Consider the following 20,824-nt stretch of genomic DNA (forward strand, 5'->3'; position numbering starts at 1 on the left):
TGTTTTGAGATATCAGAATACAGGCCAGACTTTCTACTCAACTGGCATATAAAGCTGATACCCCTTTCCTAGTGTGGAAGAAGTGTGCCTTGTCTCACATACTACCTACTCTGCATTGCTACACTAAGGAAACATACCACAATGTTTACCTATTTGATATCTTAATCCAAACCTGAATGTTTGAGATCAATAAAGTTCATGTGTAATAGACAGCAAGAGAGGAAACTCCAGGGTGCTGAGATGCTTGTGTCCTCTGAATTTTACCAGGAGCTAATCTGCTCAACCATATTTTCTCAGTGCTGCTTCTGTATTTGCTGTTTCAGCCAATTCTCATGCATTATTTGATGGATTTTAGATTAGGTATGAGATTGTGGTTGTTTTGTCTTTTGTAATAAGCCTTGGCTTACATCTTATTTGCTTGTTCTTGTTTTTTAGCCATCAGGCAGGAATTGAGTCGAATCAGCACAACATAATGGCCACGAGACCATCTGGAAGTTGAAAAGGACATGACAAGTGATGGTTCATTTCTAAGTGTACCAAGATCATGCAGAATGGTGAAAGAGGACACCTGACAGCATCTTTTGTTTTTAAAATCCTTTTTATTAGCAGACTCAGCAGACTTTGAAGCTTGCTACTGCCTTGGATTTGCTTCATTTAAAAAAGAAAGAAAAAAGTCTTAAAATCTTTGAAATGGAAAATATTAAAAAATTTATCTGGATTTTTAAAATTCATCTGATAATGCACATCAGATTTGGTCAGCCTTTTTGTATTTTGTATTTGCTTATTTAAATGTATGACATTTTTGTTTTTAGTATATTGTAGGTAAGGAAACATGTGATCCATTTGCTTTTATTAGATGACTTCAAAATAATTTTACTGGTAGTCTACAGTGTAAATGAAAACCTTTTTGCCAACAGAATCTAATTAATGGCATCAGTAGTTGAGGCCAGAAGATGCCAGCTGTTAGCCAGGAAGTCCCTGGTCCCAAAGCTACCACAATATTAAAGCGGTACATCAGTGCATCACAGCATCTGTGCTCATACCGGTAATAAATTGTTCATTGTCCATGTGACATTTGTGGCATTGATTGGCTTTTCTTTCAGTTCATTCTTACAATAGATTTGGGCTCATCATATATACTTTTCTACTTTTTAACAACAGGGATGGCCAGCTTGGCAATCTTGACCAGCTATGGCATTCCAAAGGAAATGGCTATGACTATGTTTATACATTGAATGAAGCCATGGTTTATTGAATTGTCCGAATTCACACAAGACGTTATACCAAATTAAGGAAACCTTCTTATGGTTTCCATATTGTGTAAACCAGGTCGTTATCTGACCTCTTGTGGTGCTACCAGAAATACAGTTAGAGAAATAGAAAATTCACATTTTCATGTTTACATCTCTTGCCTATTGTATGAAATATATCAATTTACAAAATTGATGACTGCAAATCACTAGACTGGAGAATAGAACAACTCCAAAGACAAAATGTCTCTCATCATTTTTAAGCATGTCTTCTGTATATAGTGGTTATATTCAGAATTACTAGTATTCTTCTCCCAAAACAAGTTTGCACTGAATAGATCTCCCCATAACACACCATCCAATATTTTATCATAAATACTGTGTGATAACTAATAGCAAACTATTTTACTTTGCTTAGGCTTAAAATGTATGTTGGCTTGAGCAAACCACTAGAGTTATGTGGAACCTACATGAAAACTGTTTTCTCTTGAAATTATAGGGAGGTTTTTCCTGAGCAGGATCCTCAAAAGTCCCCTCAGACTTTCAATTTATGGGAAAGTCAGTGACCAAGCCTAACATTTGTGTCCTGAATATATGATTTCTTTACCTGCCTTGGGCTATAAAACACCCATTACTGATTAGAAATAAGTAACAATACTGTGCATCTCATGTTGCTTAATAACTTACAACATGGTGGGTTGGGGGGGGGGGGGGGGGTACTAGATAAGTGGAGCACTGGCTAGGGGTTTTTTTAATAAAGTTTTTTTGGTTCCTTTGAAAACTGATTAAGTTTTTTTTAAATGTGGAAGCATCTCCAATTTCACACTTCAGGAGCTGGGGTTGTGTTTTTTGTTTGTTTGTTGGGGGTGGGTGAGTTGTCATATCAAGAGTATATAATATAAATTTCAGAATAATGAACCATGCAACTGAAGAAGCAGACTGTAGTCCATGAAAGCTTATGTGATAATAAATACATTCATCTTTAAGGTAACATAGAATTTGTTGGTTTTTTGCTGCAATAGAATAACATGCTTAACACATCTGGAAACTAATAACATTTGTAGTAGCCTTAAAAATGGGGAAAAAAGGAGAATCAGGTAAGTAAAAATAATTTGCCTTATAGATTAGTCTTCCATTTTTCCATCCAAACCAGTATCATTCACTCTGCTTAGAGCATTTTCTCTGAGGTCTTTCCAATATTAACTACTGGCCTTTGTGTAATTAGGAATACCAAGCACTGAAGCACACAAACTATATTCATTGCTATTAGACTGTGTTATCTCCACAATTGCACATAACTGCACTAAGAATATACTTGCCTCAATCCATTTTAGGCTGCAATCCTAACCTATTTACCTTGATGATTATGTTAATTTCTATTGAGATTACTTCTAAGTAGGTACATATGGGCTTTCTCTTTAAATAACTTGAAGTCATAAACAGAGCTGTCTGCTATTCAACCTCTTTTAATATACACTGCTGGGTACTTTGTAATCTGCTTGTAGCAGTGTGGAAGTCTGATTTAATTATTGCAACTAATATGCATTGGCAAACCTCTCTTGTCTAAATCAGGAGTGGGAAATGATATTTTTATAATTTGTGGACTTCAACTCATTCCATGCTATCTCAGGAATTCTAGGAGTTAAAGTCCTCAAGTCAAGTCAAGGCCATTGTTCCCTACCTCTAGTCTAGATCAGGGGTGTCAAACTGACAGCATCACATGACATATGGCTTTTTCCCCACTTTGCTAAACTGGGCATGGGCCTGGCCAACGTGTGATGCATCTGGCCCACGGGCCGCAAGTTTGACAGCCCTGGTCTAGATGGATATTTTTTATAGCTCTCAGAACCATTGTCCATCACAACAGTATGAGGTGAGGAATTCCCACATACTTGCACATTACTTAAAAGTTAATTACACAGAGATCTTCCATCTTCCCCTACTTGCAAAATTCCCTGTGTAACTACAGAGATGGAGAGAAGTCTATTGCATGCAATATCAGACTTCCTAGCCATATACTTTAATTAGTCAAAATATACAGAGCTAGCCACCTTTCTCCTCTCTACTTTCCAAATCTATAAATTTGGGGTCCTCCGTGCTCCGACTGCATCTGAGTTTTGTATTGCACAATAGCAAAGAAAAAAGGTTTTTGTTAGCTTCATTTTAACATTACTTTATATTTGGATTTAAGACAATCCTTTGGGTTCAGAAACATACATCAGCTACATCTACCTAAGACATAAAATGCATCATTCATGTTTGCAAAGGATAAATTTTCAAGGTGCAGAAGTCCAGAGAGGAAAAGCTGGAGTTGGTATCTAGGAAGATTCAGAAACCAATTTGCACTTTCTTTTAACCCTTGTATAAGGACTGATGGTATCATCAAAAACAAAGTCCCAGAGAACATGAACCCATGACTGGTGTTGAGGGAGGGTGTCATAATATTCAGCTGCTATTTTCTTTACCTGTAAAGATCAATGGGAACATATTAATCCATAATTTCTTACCTGCAAAATACTTAAATATCAGGAATACATTATATATCTCTTGTTATCAGAAGTTACCCAATGGATCTATAACATGGCCATGTATTTTTCAGTTCCATTTGTTTAGGATATAGTTAGTATGGTATAAAAGTTAATAACATAAGACTTCAACTTTGTGCAGCTGCTAGTTTATTGACTCTCTGACAGTAAATACAAAGTTCAGTCACATGTATACGCAAGGCAATCTTAAAAGTCAACCCATAGCTTTGTGGTGAATTGTAGTTTAAAGACTTATGCCACCATATGTTCTTGGATGTTCACACGACTCAGAAATAATAGTTGCTATATAATTCAGTTCCTATCCAAAATACTACCTGAATTTTATCTGAAAAATAAGTTGAGATTTGAAGGGTGAGGTTTTTTTTTTCTGTTTGAAACATTCATGCCTTGACTTTTCTGTCTTTGCAATGGAATCTCTGTACTAAAGTAATTTGCATAACCCAATTTATTATGTTTCCATTTGTTATGAATTTATATTAACAAGTGTAGTAGTATATGATGAATTAGACATAGAAATTCATTCAAAAAGGCACTCTTAGACAAACTGCAAACTCTCAGTTTAACCTGATTGATGAAATTAGATACACAGATATGTAACATCATTGACCAGGGACTTTGGCAGGGAGCAGATAAAAATGAAGACAAGGTAGAATAAGTGCATTGTAGCTAGGCATAACATCCACTGATTTTTTTTCAAATTGACAGTAATGTGCATTTATGGTTACAGATATCTCCTATATGCTGCCCGTAAAATGTTATGTCAGGTAGATGCAACTCCTATAATATGCGGACTTTAAGATAACTTGATTAACATAAGTGTTTTATCCAGTGGTGGGATTCAAAAAATTTTACTACCAGTTCTGTGGGCGTGGCTTGGTGGGAGTGGCTTGGTGGGAGTGGCAGGAGAAGGATACTTCAAAATCTCCATTCTCACCCCACTCCAGGGGAAAGGTTACTGCAAAATCCCCATTCCTTCTCCACCCCACTAACCAGCTTTCCAGCTCCGTTCTCCTGTGCAGGGCAACAAAGGAAGACCCAGCCGATCAGCTGTGACTCAGGAGGCAGAGAATAGATGGGGGTGGAGCCAGTCAGAGGTGGTACTTGTCGATTCTCTGAACTACTCAAAATTTCAGCTACTGGTTCTCCAGAACTGGTCAGAACCTACTGAATACCACCTCCGGTTTTATATGTGATGGACTTTTGTCTGTTTACAAACTGAAGACTTCAATAATACCAACCACAATGGTTATAAATAAAATCCACCTATCATCTAATACCAAACAATATCAAAAGAGCTCATGAAATCCACAAAACAATAAAAATATCCAATGTCAAAAAACTCTTAGAAGATGAAAACTTGAGTATAAAAATGATTGTAGTCCTAATTAGTTACTACTTTTTAAAACAGCCTAAGGATGAAGAGTCTGGATCTCTAGGAATAGAAATCATCCATAAGGGAAGGTGCCACCACCAAAACAACAACAACAACAACCCATTGCCCTAGTTGATTCCAATACTTGTAATAAAGTGAGATTTATTGGAGCTACTGTATAATTTTGTAACTTATGGAAAGCTAATCCTGCAGATAAGCAGGACACACATCCTGGACTTATCTATTATCTATTCAAGGATTTGTCTATTATATTAAGCAATCTAAAATTAATCCACTAATCTGCCTTCAAAACTAGAATTAGAATAACTATTATGCTACTAGCAAATATCTGACATATCTATCAGCTTAATTTCTGAATCTCTTTCAAGTACAGGATTAGAACTGTCTAACTGGGAGGTAACAAGAGAACAAGCATTAATAGTCAGATCCTTGCTGGAAAAAAGTGTTATTGATGGAGCATTCACCGCTGGAAAAAGACTGCTTTTGCTACCTGTTGCTACCAGGTACATTGATCTGCAAAGTCAAATCCAGCATAGTGTCAAAGAAGACCTTAAGATTGCATACCTGCTCTTTCAAGGGAAAATAAACTACAACTACAACAGGTAAAGTCTTTAGCATAGGTCTCCCTAATCATCAAACCTACCATAACTGGGTTATATAAAAACTGAAGCCCACCAGGCAAGCCTGCATACCTGATAAAATGTAGGAAAATTAAACATATCTGAATATTATCCACATTTATCCACTTCCTCATGAACAAATTCTGAAATTCTATATGCATTGAGAAATTACCAAGGACAGATCTTTTAAATTATCTCTTTGCTTCTGCTTGGGAGTTGTCACTGTGATTTTGGGATAATCTGCCCATGACAATCTCTCCTATCTTTTCCACCTAAATGCCACCTTTCTTGGTGTAAAGATATTAGGCTAATGTCTATGGAGATTCTCAATCATCCAGCTCATGGTTGTCCCAAAAGTGCTGTTCAAAAGGCAACTGGACTTTCTTGGTTTTTTTCTTTGGTTATCCAAGAAGCTTCTTCAGTTCTCAGTTCTGGTGAACTGAATAAGCTTCTTGGATGAGAAGCAAAACATTTTCAAGGAAAAAAACCAAGCTCAGCTGCCTTTTGAACAGCACCTTTGGGACAATTTAGTCTAATGTGGATGATGAGATGAGGCATAAATGTAAAACATCAAAACCATAATGTACATGAACGTCTGAACTACAACAACCTGACAACTTTCAAGCATCACTTCTAAGACCAGTTCTGATACTGGTTTACAAGATATAAAATACACAAAAGGATCCAAATCCTGCCATAACTCCATAAACTTCAGGTATAGACAGAATTCTTAGTCTCTTATTTTTTTAAAAGTATGAAAATATTGTACTATTAAAATTCAAGGTATCATAATGCAGTATAAATGATTTGCTATACAATAGTCTAATACTAAGTATATTATTTCAGCATATTCAAAGAATGAAGAATCACTCAGTATAAAACAAAGAAGAGACAAATAGTAGAAAAAAGCAGATAAAAATTCTGAGAAAAATGGGAAGATTGCAAGGGAGGACAAAGCTGAAAAATGCAAGCAGACCGGATTTACAGGGGACTAGAGGTCAGACAATAAAAGTTAAGGAATGATAAAGATAAAATGATATGGGTTTGGAGAAAAGGCAACGTGATTTTTTTTAATTAGAAGTCTTCAGCTTCTCTCCCCTAACTCTATCCAGGCAATTTACCTGAATAAATTTGAATAGGAAAGTAAGACAATTAACAGAGCAGCACAATCTCGAAAGTGTTCTCATAGGCAAAATGTACACAATTGATAAAAGTTACTACCTTCTTACTCATAGTAATATTTTAGATCCATAACATTATTCAGCCCTCTGCCCTATTTTATCCATTGATAAAAGCAGTGGCATCCACATGAGTGGTTGAAATAGACAAGTTTGTGGCCATCACAACATGACTGAAGCCCCACCCCATATAGATCTATGTAATGTGAGTTCATGGACGCCATTGTATGGAAGAAAAATTAATCCTTTCCATTTTATTTAAGGCATGATAAATAAAATTACTTGTGATTTTATTGGTAAGAAAAAAATAGCAAGGTGATGGTATTACCTTGGACCATTCACAGAAAGAAAGGACTATTTCTGCCTCCCTTTCTTCAGATTTTTAAAGGTGATACAATCACTTTTACACCAACCACATGATGAGTTCTACTATCTGACTCAGTCTTCCTCAATTCTCCAGACAACCAGGGCCATTGCTGAAAATATTGATGTCTGAAGCCCACACATCTAAAAGTTATTCAGGCCTAAGTAGAGTGATCAAAACACATAAGATGTTTTCTTTGAAATTCCTTAGGGTGGCAAGGTTATCACAGATTTATTATTTATCTTTGCCAATCAGAAAGGGAGATTAAATCAGTTTGACCAATCAGATTATTAGTTGATAAACTGGGGCTTTCCTGGAGGTTTTTCTTTTTTTTAAAGAAGTATGTGCAGCTTCCAGTAAACCACACGATTGGGGAAGGAGGGGACTTTTAGACATGATTCATACCAAAAAGCAATAGTACAAGTTAAAATCCCTTAAATTCAGTGCACGGACTTCAATTGACCCCTGTTTCTGCTGCGCCCAGTTCCATGTTTTTACACAAAACAGGTTTTTGTCCTTCAAGTGAAAGGTCAAGTTAATTGGTGATAAAATGTAATCTAATGTTTCCAGTCAGCATACCCTACCTGGAGTGTAACCTAGCTTGTCAGGTTTTTGTACATGTTTTTTCTGATTGTTGTAGACCAAACCCAATATCCCGAAGCACCATATAAGTTATTAATTTGAAGGGCAGTGAGCCAGATAAAACAATAGTCACCCAGAAAGGAATTCCAAGGTTTTATGAATGTTTAACATCTGACCTCTATTAACTTTTTTTCTGATGCAATCAGGCTCTTTGTCTTCCTCCATGCAGAATGAGCACAAACTCTCGTTTATATTGGCAAATTAGCTTAGTCTTAAAATGAGGGGTATGTTTGCATGATGCCCTGAGACATAAGCTAGCCACATAAGCAACTTTAGCTATTATGCAACTATTGGTCCATGTGGAAAGCTGATGTATCAGGCCAATTCAAAGAAGTGTACAATTATTATATGGATAAACCATTATGTACGTTTCATGAATAGAACTTTGGATCATTAATCATTAATCATTAATCACATGCTATATACTGCTTCTCTACCTCCCCAGAAGGAAAACAGTTTCTGATGTATTTCAGTTAATGCCACAGGATGGAGAGACCTAGCTACACAATTATATTTCAATAGTGGTCATCATCCTGACTTCTCCCCTCCATGCCCCTGCTATTTTGTGAATGCCACATCTTTAAACAGGGTAGACAGAATGGAAAGTCGCAATCAGGTCAAAAGACAAAGAAACTGGCTGAGGGCATTAGTATTCATACCCCAAAGTACAATCTTTTTATGTTTTGGGTCAACTTGCAGAAAAATGTGAAGTTTGTAAAGGTTTAGAAGGTTATGCACGCTGCTACATCAGCGCCCCCCCCAAACCTTTCTGCCTTTATGGACCGGTAGTGTCGGTGGCATCAGCGAGGGAGGGAGAGCAGATGGTTTCATGTGCACACCTGCCACTTGCGCAAATGGAGTCTCTTGCAATCATGAGGGTTGGGGACCTCTGTGGTAATTGAAAGATTTGTGGCAGAATCAGGGGGAGGAGGGCAAAGGCAACAAGTGACACAAATTCATATATTTTATAACAGTAGGATTTGTTCTCAGTGGGCATTCACTCTGGTTGCTGTGTTAACGTTTTTATTTCCTTTCTTCTGAAAGAAATAGGATTTGTTAGATCTGAGGTGGATCGGTTCGAAGGAGACGTGAGACCATTCTAGTGAGTTCAGCTCTTTATTTAGAATAGGAACAGTCTGAAAATACAAGCCGCGCAGCCCTTCATATAGGGCTGGCTCGCTTGGCGTAATGGCAGCGCTTTGAATCTCCCACGATCGGCACAGCCAATCGCGGTAGATTCTTAGCGCTCCAATCACGGCCGGGGCTTCGACCAATCAGGTCGCTGTCCATCTGGACCAATCAGTTTGTGAGGGTTTGGAGTATGCTAATACAGCATACCCCTCCCCTCTTGGTTTCGTCTGTCGGTGTGTCGTGACATAGTCGCGCAGGTAGGCGGGGCTTCGTACCTGTCTAGTTGACCTGCGCGGTTCAGTTCTTGTTTGGTTGTCGACCGGTTCGGAGGCCTTCTCTGTCGCTCCGGTTCCCAGGGATGGAACCGCCTGGAAGGTCGGGCTGGGCCTTTCTTGGTAGCTCCCTCCCGGTCTACCCGGGCTGGTTGAGCTGCCGTCTCTGTTGTTCCCGCTGGATTTTTCCGTGCTGGTTGAACTGGCCTGGCTGCTCCTTCCCGGTGACGATTCCGGGGTTGCCTGTTCTGTTGGTTCTGCGTTTACTGGTGAGAAGGACCAGTTTATTTGCGGGTTTCTGGGTGGGGGTTGTTCAGCTTGCGTTAGGGGGATCCCTCTTTCTTTAACGCTTGCTGTTTCCCCCCGCTTCTAGTTTCTTGCTCGGGTGTATGGTTGTTGGCTATTCTGGACCTCAGTTGGTTGATGTGCCGTTTCCAGTTTTTCCCGTCGCTTGTTTCTAGTCGGTATGATACGGGGCCGGTTATTTGGGTGATCGTTGCTGGTATCCAGAGTGGTTCCCCTGACAGGTTTTTTGCGTATACGGCATCACCTATGTTGAATTTTCTGTGCTTGCTGGAGGAACCCGGGGGTTTGTCAGGGGTGTATGTGGGGTGCATTCTATCTAGTGTTGATTGTAGTTTTCTGCCCATCATTAGTTCTGCCGGGCTTCTATTTGTGGTTGCGCTAGGTGTAATATGTTGGATGAGGAGCATTTTATTGATTTTATCTTGTATGTTGGTTGTTTCTATTTTCTGTATGGCTTTTTTTGTGTATTGGACCATGCGTTCCGCCTGTCCGTTCGCCGCCGGATTTGCCGGCGCGGTTAATGCATGGCGTATGCCCTGGCCTGCCAGAAATTGTTCAAACGCTAACGCGGTGAACTGAGGCCCGTTGTCCGACACTATTATATCTGGCAGGCCGTGTGTGGCAAAGAGTTTGCCCAGTTTCCTTATTACCGCCTCCGTTGTGGTTGATTTCATGGTGCTTACCTCCAGCCAGTTGGAGTAAGCGTCTACTGTGATGAGGTACATGTGCCCCTTGGTTGGTCCCGCGAAATCTATGTGAATCCGAGACCACGGTCCTCTTGGTGTTTCCCACTCAGGTACTGGGGCGGCGGGAGGGCTGGGTCTTGATTCTTGGCATTGTTTGCATTTGGCTACCCAGGTTTCGATCTGTTTGTCCATGCCTGGCCACCATGCATAGCTTCTGGCCAGGCTTTTCATCTTAACCATCCCTGGGTGCCCCTCATGCAGCATCCCCAATACCCTTTCTTGCAATGTTTCCGGAATTACCACTCTGTCACCCCAAAGTATGCAGCCCTTCTCAGTAAAGAGTTCAGTTTGTCTGTTTCTGAAGGGTCTGAATAGTTCGTCCCTGTCCCCTTCCGGCCATCCTTTTCCAACCCAGCTTAGGACTCGCGCCAGCCGCTTGTCTTTATTTGTTTCTCTGGCAATGTCTGGCGCGGTCACTAGTGGGTTGGGTATTGTCTCTATTTGAAGTACCTTTGTCGTGGGTGCCGGGTCGTCTTCTAGGTCGGGCAGGGGTGAGCGGCTCAGGGCGTCTGCGTGGGCGATGTCCTTTCCGGGTCGGTGAACCAGCTGGTAATTGTATGCTGACAGGAATTCAGACCACCTTGTCATTCTTGGTGATAGAATGTTCGGTGTGGCCTTATTTCCTGCCAGGATCCCTAGCAGCGGCTTGTGGTCCGTGATGATTGTAAAAGTCCTACCGTAAAGGTATTTGTGGAATTTCTTGATGCCTGCAACGACTGCTAGGGCCTCTTTGTCGAGCTGTCTGTAGTTCCGCCCCGGTTTTGAAAGTGTCCTTGATGAGAAGGCGATGGGTGCTTCCCTCCCGTCTGGTAGCTGGTGGCTGAGGATGGCGCCGATCCCAAAAGGCGATGAGTCGCACATTACCGTTAATGGCAGGGTCTCGCTGTACTGGATTAGTACCGCGTCAGATGTTAGCAGGTTCTTTGTGTTGTTGAAGGCGCTCTCCTCCCGTGCTCCCCAGGTCCAGGTGGCTGTTTTATCTAACAGCCTATGCAACGGTTCCGCCACGGTCGCCTTTTGAGGTAGGAAGACATTGTAAAAGTTTAACAGTCCCAAGAAAGCCTGCAGTTCCGTTTTGTTTTTGGGTCGTGGCACTTCCCTTATGGCTCTCAGTTTCTTTTCTGTGGGGTGGATCCCTTGTTTGTCTAGGAGGTACCCTAGGAACTCGACCCTCTCAGCCCTTAGCTGGCACTTCCCTTTCTTGACTTTGAGTCTCTGAATTTCTTCAGTACCTCCCTCAACCGGGCTTCTAGTTGCCACCAAGACGTCGTCAAAGTAGGGCACCACCCCCTCTATGCCCTGGAGGAGTCTTTCCATGAGGCTTTGGAAGACTCCGGGTGCCACGCTGACTCTGAACTGGAGCCAGTTGCAACGGAAAGCCCCCCGTTGCGTTACGATGGTCTGGGCTTCGGCGGTTGCGGCGTCGACCGGCAGTTGCTGGTAGGCTTGTGCCAGGTCGAGTTTTGCAAAGATCCGGCCTCCCCCCAGCGAGTGCAGAAGGTGCTGCACTACTGGGACGGGGTATGCGCTTTGCTGGAGCGCGTGGTTTAGGGTGGCCTTATAGTCCCCACAAATTCTCACAGACCCATCTGGCTTGATGGGGGTGACTATGGGGGTCTCCCACCTGGCATGATCGATTGGCTCCAGTACCCCTTGCGCGATGAGCTTATCTAGCTGCTCATCGATCTTGTGCTTGAGTGCAAAAGGCACTCGTCTGGGCTTGAGGCGGATTGGTGCGATGCTCGGGTCTATATTAAAAGAGATGGGGGACCCCCGGTACTTGCCTAGGCTGTCGTCGAAAACTTCCCGGAAGTCCTCCACGAGCGCCGCTTCCCAGTCCGACTCTGTGGTACGGTGGATTCCGGTTACTTCAATGCCTAGGGGTGCGAACCACTGTAATCCCAACAGGCTCGGCCGATCCCGGTCGACGATGGTCAGGGTAGCACGGTGTGGTTCTTGAAGGTGACTTTAAAATGGCCTCTGCCAACTACAGGGATGCGGTTTCCCTGGTAGTCTTTGAGGGTTAGTGTTTGGTCTTCTAATTCCTTGCGGCGGATGGAGGGAACCAGGCACTTGATGGTGTGCCATGAGACCATGGAGAGGAAGGACCCGGAGTCCACCTCCATGTCGCATGGCTGGTCTTCTATCCCCACCATCACGCATACCTTTCTGGCGTCGCTTGTGGAGAAATGGCTGACGACGACGGTCTGGTGTGTTTCCTCCCTTTCTCTTGCCTCGTTGAGCCGCCTGTTCCGACCCTCTTGGCTCCAGCGGCTCTCCGTCTGGCGGTCTCGGTATCTGGTGGGGGTGTTCTCTTGCCTCCGTGGGCTGCCATCTCGTCGCCGTGGGCTGTATTGTTTTTTATTTCTGCACACCTTGGCGATGTGCCCCCGCTTCTCGCACTGTCAGCAAACGGCATCGAGGAACCGGCAGTCCAAACGGGGGTGATCGCCTCCACAGCCGGCACACTGGAACCTCGACTTACGACCTCGGGGTTCCCGTCGCCCTCGTGCTGCTTGCAGGCGGTGGATTTCCTCCTCCTCGTCCTCGGTTTCTGAGAAGGAGTCAATGTCGCCGTGGTGCGTGGTTGTGTCCCGGTGGTCGATCTCGGGTCGCCTTTCGGGGTTCGGTGTCATCTTGCCGGTTGCTGCTCGTGGCGCGATGCTCGATTGCCGCATCCAAGCCGCTGATTTCTTGGCCACTTCAGCAACGGCTACCTCTGTGAGCGCATCGGCGAGGGAGATGTCGCCCTTTGCCATGATGCAGCTCTGGAGAATGGGGTCTCGGAGTCTGAGGACGACGCGGTCTCGCAGGGCCTCGTCCAGGTCGGCGAACTCGCACAGGCCACCCAAATCTCGTAGTGCCGCTATGAAGTCGCCAAGCCCCTCGCCCTTGCGCTGGTCCCGCCTGTAGAAATCGTGCCACTGGATGAGGATGGGCATGACGGGGGCATAGTGGCTTTGTAGCAGGGGCTCGAGGTCGCCCCACTCCATGGTCTTGATGTCCTCCGGCTTGGCCAAGGCTTTGGCCATTTTAAACACTGCCGGCCCGCAGTGTGTGAGGAATACGGCCCGTTTCTTGTGGCCGTTGGCATCTTTAAGATTGCTACTCTCAAGGAACATCTGGAACCTATCGGTATAGGATTCCCAGTCCTCAGTAGCGGGATTGAAGGGTGCGGGTGGTGAGTTGATGCCGGCCATGCTGCTTGCTGCTGAGTGTCGCCTCGCCACGTGCTGGGTGGTCTCTTTGTCTCACGATCCCACCTTCGTCGCCAGTGTTAGATCTGACGTGGATCGGTTCGAAGGAGACGCGAGACCATTCTAGTGAGTTCAGCTCTTTATTTAGAATAGGAACAGTCTGAAAATACAAGCCACGGCAGCCCTTCATATAGGGCTGGCTCGCGGCTCGGCGGCCAATGGCAGCGCTTTGAATCTCCCGCGATCAGCACAGCCAATCGCGGTAGATTCTTAGCGCTCCAATCATGGGCGGGGGTTCGACCAATCAGGTCGCTGTCCGTCTGGACCAATCAGTTTGTGAGGGTTTGGAGTATGCTAATACAGCACAGGATTCAATATGGAACAACTGTTTCCTAATGTGGTTCCTCCCTAAAGTATCAGCCTTTGTACATTTCATATGAAAATAGAAGCTGTAGAGTTTTTATAACACCCCGGCTAAAATGCTATTGACTAGCTCAGTGCATTGTATGCAGCCAACATAGTTACTGACTAGATCTAGGTGTTGTGCAAATTCAAAGATTTGGATCAAGCCCTAATTTACTTAATACAGAGTTAATAAGTTGTACGAACAAAGCCAGTCTCTAATGACAGATGCAGAACCACTATTTTAAGCTGAACCACTATTTGTTATTGTTTATTAGATAACTTCAACCGGAAGTTACTATAATTCACAGAAATACATAGCCAGTTCACCTACTGTATACTATAAAGGCAGGTGCAGAAATATTCTAGATGCCTTTATCAATCTATATGCTACCTTTTTTGGGAGGGGGAGGGTCCTTGGTTGCTTTCTTGCAGACGTTTCCTTATCCAAATAGGTAACATCATCAGTGCTAGACTACGCTTATGCTTCCTTTTATTTGTCTAATCAAGCATTTTTAAGGAATATCAAATTGCTTATAGCTTATTTTTGAGGATGCTATAAAAAGACTGGAGCGTGGACTAGAAAAGTAGGCTCTGACATGAGGATCAAGATGCCAGGGATAGCACTGTGAATGCATAGCCTCTCCAAATCTGGAAAGTATGATAGGACTTGTAAGCCTTTAGTTATCAGAGCTAAATTGAACAGATACAGGGAAAAGATAATATGCTATGAAGAATCATAAAAACAAATCTTACGCAAGTGTGGGCTTTTTTCTGTGTAATGAAAACAGTAAGGATGTTTGTCTGCATGCGTGTTTGGGAGGCGAATGGCATTTGTAACCTTGAAGCAGTAAAATAATAGTCACCAAAGGTGTTTGCTATTTGGTGCTTATAAAAATAACCAAGCTATTTTTTTTAGGACAATGACTAGATTTCAATGTTTTTTATGTTCTCAAAAAAAAATTGATTTGTTTGTTCCTATTTATGTAAAAACACTAATTAAATGAATGAGAATGCCTCCCATCAGGCTCTTATTTCTTTAATAGGTTACCTATTTTGTTACAAATATTAATCCTGTATGAAACACCAATTTCTTCTGAGCCTCTTGACACACACCCCTCCAGATGCTGGCTATGCTGTCTCTTGTCTGACTGGTTCCTTTGGCAGCGTCTCTTTGCTGGGTCTCCCAAGGTCTTTCATTCCATAACAGGAAGGCTTATGAAGGGAATGGTGAAGATGAAGCGTTACCAAAAGATCAAAGCTAGATTGCTCTTTTATCCTACACCATAAATGAGTAAACAAAGGTGCAGGTGCTCAAAGACAAGAGTGTCTGAAGGGATGATTCGAAAAAACCAAGGCAGTAGTTCCACCACATGCAAACTGAGCTTCCCCGCCCCCCACGCCCTCAACTGAATAAATAACATTCACATTATATTTTATTATTGGAATGTTGAAGAAGTTATTTCCCACTGCCTGCCCATGTGTGTAACTTCTTTAATAGCTATCCATGTTATAACATGGTTTAAGACTCCCCAAAACTGAAGGTATGGTTAAGGGTGATAAAAGTCTTCACAAAATAATCTTTAAAATCAAATGTGTTAAACAAAAATCAGAAACTCATACTAGAAAAAACATGGTTTGTAACAGCTTCCGAGAGGGGTACCCCGCAGCTCCCAATATGGCGGAGACCTCATCAATTCCCTTGACACATGCCAGGTTGCTATCCCTTTAACTTTATCTTTTATAAAGTTGTTTACTTTTAAAATAAAAGGGCGTTTTTAACAGGTTCAATTAAACCAATTTAAATGGAAAGCTGTCATGTTGCAAAACTAAGCGTCCATTTTTAGCGTTATCTCTGTTTACAAGAACTACATCCAAACATTCCCAGAGGACTGACAAGGGGAGGATTGCTGCACCTCCCTGCCTTGCTTGATCTGTGCCTTCTGACCTTCAAAAGTCAAATGGAGTGGCAGCCTAGGAACATAGGTAGGATAGCGGGTTTTAGGCCTTTCTGCTAAATGAATGCTTTATAATTTAATAGGCCCACCACAGCAGTAGCAAAGAATTTGCAAAATTCAGAATTTGCAAAATGGTCATTCTGGTGCCACAGTCAGAGAACTGCCCCGCTGTGTATCACAAGCCAAATGTCTACAACCATTTGGTGCTTACACAAGTCTCACAGCAACAGTGATCAAAGTTAGAAAGGACTTCCTTGCTAGCTAAAATCCACCTACACATAATCATGAAGAGGCAGACCAGAGTATTTGGCAATGAAATATATAAGGATGGATTCATTAGTCTACATATACACAATAACTCAGGGGGCCTACAGAATACAATATAATGCATTTTTACTTTGATTGTGCAATCCATGCTCCAAACCCCCGTTTATTAGTATATAAGAGTGCATATGTCATGTGTGGGGTTTGGGGAGGGACCACAGAGGCAAGGCAGATCCCCTTTAGGCAATGATTCTGTATTTGCACAGTGCTGCAAATTGTGGAAAAGTTACGTAGGTATTCATTTTTTTTGTCTAATAAAACAAGCAAAAATTAATGTTTAATTCTCAAAAGTTTGGTACTTTTTAAGAGAGGTTATACAAATAATATTCTGGCATGGAGATTACACACTGGGATGTGTGTATGTGGTTGTTTGCAGGGGTTGGTATGCAATATAGGGCAGAGGTGTGCTATTTTCCTTCAGAGGGGTGTGTAAAAATATGTGCAGATGAATCACCTAAAGATAGAGAACAAGTTCAGATCCAAACACTAATGCAATTTTGTATAAAAGTATCTCAGAACAGAAGGCAACCCTGGCATATATCACCAGTTCAGATTTGAGAATATATTATTCACCAATAATTCTTCATTAAAAACAATAAATGAAATCAAAATGAAATCAAGAAGCTGTCAGTTGAAGAGGACAAATGTAAAAGAAGATGAGGAGGAAGAGCAACCAAATTATGGCATATGTCTCAAAGTATGTACATTGATACATGTTCATCTGCCTTTGCCTCTCATTAAATATGGACAGAAGAAAGTGTCAAAAATAGCCATATTGACTTGACCTTTCATTTATAATCCAGTGGAAAAACAAGAACCTTTATTTACCATACATCTGATTTCACACTGATAATCAGTATTTTTCATTAATATCTATAACTTTCCCTCTCATTCCAAACCATATTTTGATGTTAGAAGCTATATAAACTGTCTTTTACTATTTCATTCTGCATGCTTTAACTCTGTTATTCTTTCTTCCTGTCACATGACATAATAGGGACTTTGAAGAAGTTTAATAAGCAATGTACACAAACAATTTGAAACATTGAAAGAAGGAAATACTAATGCTTACCATTGGCAGTCTAGATCCAGGAATGCTGGGGAAATCATGGTGTTCCATATGATAGCCAACATTAAAGGTGATCCAGTTGAGGGGTCCATAGTATGAATATGTTTCATATCCTTTCAAAAACATGTAATGTTCTGCTATGAAATGGCCAGAAATAGGGTGCAAACCCATGCCTAGGATTGTTCCTGCTATTAAATAAACAATAGGCCTCCAACCCCACAAATAATAGATTGCAAGGTCAATAGAGAATTGTACCAAAGCATTAAATATTTCCATTTCAGTAATTGCTTTGGGGTTGACATATAGTGGCCTCAAACTGTAAGCAAATGGCTGGATGGCAATCCAGATTAGTTTCCGAAATGGAGTACAGAAGAACCAGCCCTCAAAATCAGTAGGGATGTCCACATCCAAAGCATCTCCGCCAAGGTATCGATGGTGATCAATGTGGTACTTCTTGAAAGAGGCAGAGTAAGGTAATCCAACAGGCAAGTTGGCAAAGACGGCAAACCACCTATTCAACCTGGCCTGCTTGTTGCCAAAGGCAACATTATGAGAGATATCATGGATTGCAAGTGTTATGGAGTGGTTGATGCAGCCCCCAAAACTATAAGCCCAGAAGAAAACCCACTTCCAGGCTAAATTTCTCACCAGGTAGCAGGCAAGAAGCTGAGTGAATACCATTCCTGTCACAATCCATTTTAAGTTGGGATCTGAACCCATTAGAGATTTGATGGCTGGATATCTGGCTGAGGGAAGAAAGAAACATGGCATTAAAGGCAGTTGAGAGCAGTCTTCCTTTTTTTAAAGGCTCATTTAGCCCAACAAAGTCATGTCACCAGTCCTCTTACTGTTTGTTCCACATAATTACACTGAAAGAAGAAAAGAGGTAATACTGTAAACCACCTTGTTTGAAAATTACATGCTTGTCTGATAAAAGTCAGAAAACAATAACGAGGTACAAGGCCACCATTTCATTTATATGCAGAACTCTTTTATTGCATAATAACATTCAATCTTGCTGATGTAGAAGTCATGTCCGATGTAATCTCCTAGCCAAATAGTGGCTGAATCTAGTCCTGCTTAGTTTCAGCAAAGTTGCACTATCACATGGCTTCAAATCCTGTAATCTGATTATTTTATTATTAGATTCTATTTCCCTATTAGTTACATAAGTATTATTAACTTGTCTTCAGCTTTGTCACTTGAAATAAGAAATAGTTATTTTAAAAATTTGTTTGAACCTAGATTAAAATGAAATGTGGTTCTAGTCCAGGGATGTCAAACTTGATTTACGTGAAGGACGCATCAGGGTTGTGTTTGATCTCGGGGAGAGGGGGGCAGGGGGCGTGGCTACGCGGCCCTCTCAAGCTCCATTTTCACTGGCAGAGGGTTGCAGGAGGCATCACAGTCTAAAACAGAGCTTGGGAGCTTGTTTTCTCTGGCAGAGGCACTGTGGGCCGGTCCTTCACTGTTTCCAGGGTGGCTCCATGGGCCAGATCTAAGCACCCTATGGGCTGGATTCAGCCCACGGGCCTTAAATTTGACACTCCTGTTCTAGACCTAAACTTCAGCTACGATTTTGTAAACTAAATACTCTTGGGTTTTAAAAAGAGGCCAAGTATATTGGGAAACTATACTTAAAGAGCGGACACCAAAACTTGATGCCCAAGACAATGTAACACATTTTAACTCCATAATCCCTGGGCAAAGTTTAAGAAAGGATGCCATAGAAGAATTTGGTAGCAGGAACACCAAGGCCAGTTTGAGGATAGACTGTATGGCCCCTTGGTGCTGCCTTCCTCTGATGCAAAAATTAATGTTATAATCACTTGGAAGAAAGTACTCACTCATGTCTTTGTTCAATGACAGTTCCTTTGGTTCCCCAACTGTCAATATGGGAAGAGCAGAACCACTAAAAATGGCCTCCACTGTGTGAAAGAACAGTTTGCTGAATTTCAGCCCTGCCTGTCTACAAAAAGAAGTCCGTCCCCCCCCAAATCCAAGATCCAAGCTACTGAGGCTTGTGCCATCCTTAAGGCTATGAAAAGTAGCCTTCATGAACATGTGAACACATTATCAAAATGTATAGTTTATTCAACAACATTAATAACAGTGTAGGAATTAGGGATTGAAATCGGTACCCTTATGAGAGACTGAAATTGTAAGCCCTGGCTCCCTCTAGTGGTGTCTAAGACCAAAGAAAATACACTATTCAAGTACTCTTATGATCTTCCTACCTTGCTTCTGTCTAGGTTGGTGATGGACTTTTTAGGATGGTGTCTAAGCTTGACCTTGGGATCCTTTGTTTGCCAAGAACGCATAGAACAACTCTTGTTACTTTGCCTTTATAAGTTTGTCTTGAGCCCTAGAGACTACATGGGCAAACCAATGAGTTTTCTCGGCAACACACTCAACCAAAATTTCTAATAGCAAGGCAGTTTATGTATGGGAATTTGTAGCAGCCATCTATAGTACCCTTCAGACCATATCTGGTCTGCAATTTCCAACCAGCATGGCCTATAAATCTAACAGGCATTTTTGCCCCAACAGGTTTACTTGTTATCCTCATGGGGACAATGCAACTGATTTTTTTAAAAATGTGTATCACTGCCCTTTTTTTGTTGACCTTTGATCAAGTTGGGAGATCAAGCAACAGGTGTGCGTTGTCCTTTTTCAGAGCATTGGCTGCCATCCAACATGGAGCTCCTGGCTGCTCCAAAGTCCCCTTAAAGGCAGCCAGGCACACCTTTTAATGATCCAAGGGCCACTTCAGCCTTTGAACAATATACTGGGAGCCACATAAAAATATTTTAATGGTAGGGTGTCCATTTGATTTCTTAAATATTAATGCTTACACTTTAATGTAATTATGTACTTGTTAAAATTTAGCATTTATAATTATTCTAATCCCTGTCCCTCTCTATTATTTGCCCTTCAAATAGGAGGCTGTTCCCAGCTTGTTGATAACCTTTCTTAGCTAACAAGAACATATAGAAGAAAAGTGTCTATGGAGATTCTCAATCATTCATGTCCTGGTTATCCCTGGTGCTTTTTCAAGAGGCAACTGGACTTTCTGGTTTTTCTTTGAAGGCATTTCATTTCTCATCCAAGAAGTTTCTCCAGCTGAAACATCTTCAAAGAAAAAACAGAAAGCCCAATTGCCTCTTGAAACAGCACCTTTGGGACATCTAGAAGAAGCATACCGAAAAGGACAGACCAGTGTGAGAAATGGAAAAGAAAGGATATCCCTCAGTCTGACTTTATATCAACTGCTTGGAAACTGTCAGCCTCCCAAGTAGATCAGACAGGAAACGTAACAAGGTGGGCTAATTCTACTGTTTTATAAGACTACATTTATGTAATAATCTTGTAAGTCTAACAGTACAAATTTCCACCATCTTTTTAATGGTCTGATTAATTAAGGTG

At 41.7% G+C, this 20,824-nt stretch overlaps 2 protein-coding genes across 21 annotated transcripts in view; one reads left to right on the forward strand and one right to left on the reverse strand.

Moving 5' to 3' along the window:
- The window catches only part of EVL (Enah/Vasp-like), a 147,993-nt gene extending 145,752 nt beyond the window's left edge, over window positions 1-2,241 (forward strand). For all 18 annotated transcript variants that reach the window (XM_087952160.1, XM_087952168.1, XM_026680231.2 and 15 more), the window contains one exon: window positions 436-2,241. In XM_087952160.1, the coding sequence (XP_087808286.1) occupies window positions 436-473 (38 nt within the window). In that variant the 3' untranslated portion in view covers window positions 474-2,241. The remainder of the gene's footprint in view (window positions 1-435) is intronic.
- The window catches only part of DEGS2 (delta 4-desaturase, sphingolipid 2), a 43,743-nt gene continuing 25,128 nt past the window's right edge, over window positions 2,210-20,824 (reverse strand). For all 3 annotated transcript variants that reach the window (XM_026680233.2, XM_087952184.1, XM_087952185.1), the window contains exons 2-3: window positions 17,402-18,144; window positions 2,210-3,715 (exon numbers count right to left, since the gene is read on the reverse strand). In XM_026680233.2, the coding sequence (XP_026536018.1) occupies window positions 3,569-3,715; window positions 17,402-18,144 (890 nt within the window). In that variant the 3' untranslated portion in view covers window positions 2,210-3,568. The remainder of the gene's footprint in view (window positions 3,716-17,401; window positions 18,145-20,824) is intronic.

This window comes from Notechis scutatus, chromosome 1 (assembly GCF_049901735.1).
Source record: "Notechis scutatus isolate UNSWTSFEM ecotype Mainland chromosome 1, rNotScu1.2, whole genome shotgun sequence".
Lineage (NCBI taxonomy): Eukaryota > Metazoa > Chordata > Lepidosauria > Squamata > Elapidae > Notechis > Notechis scutatus.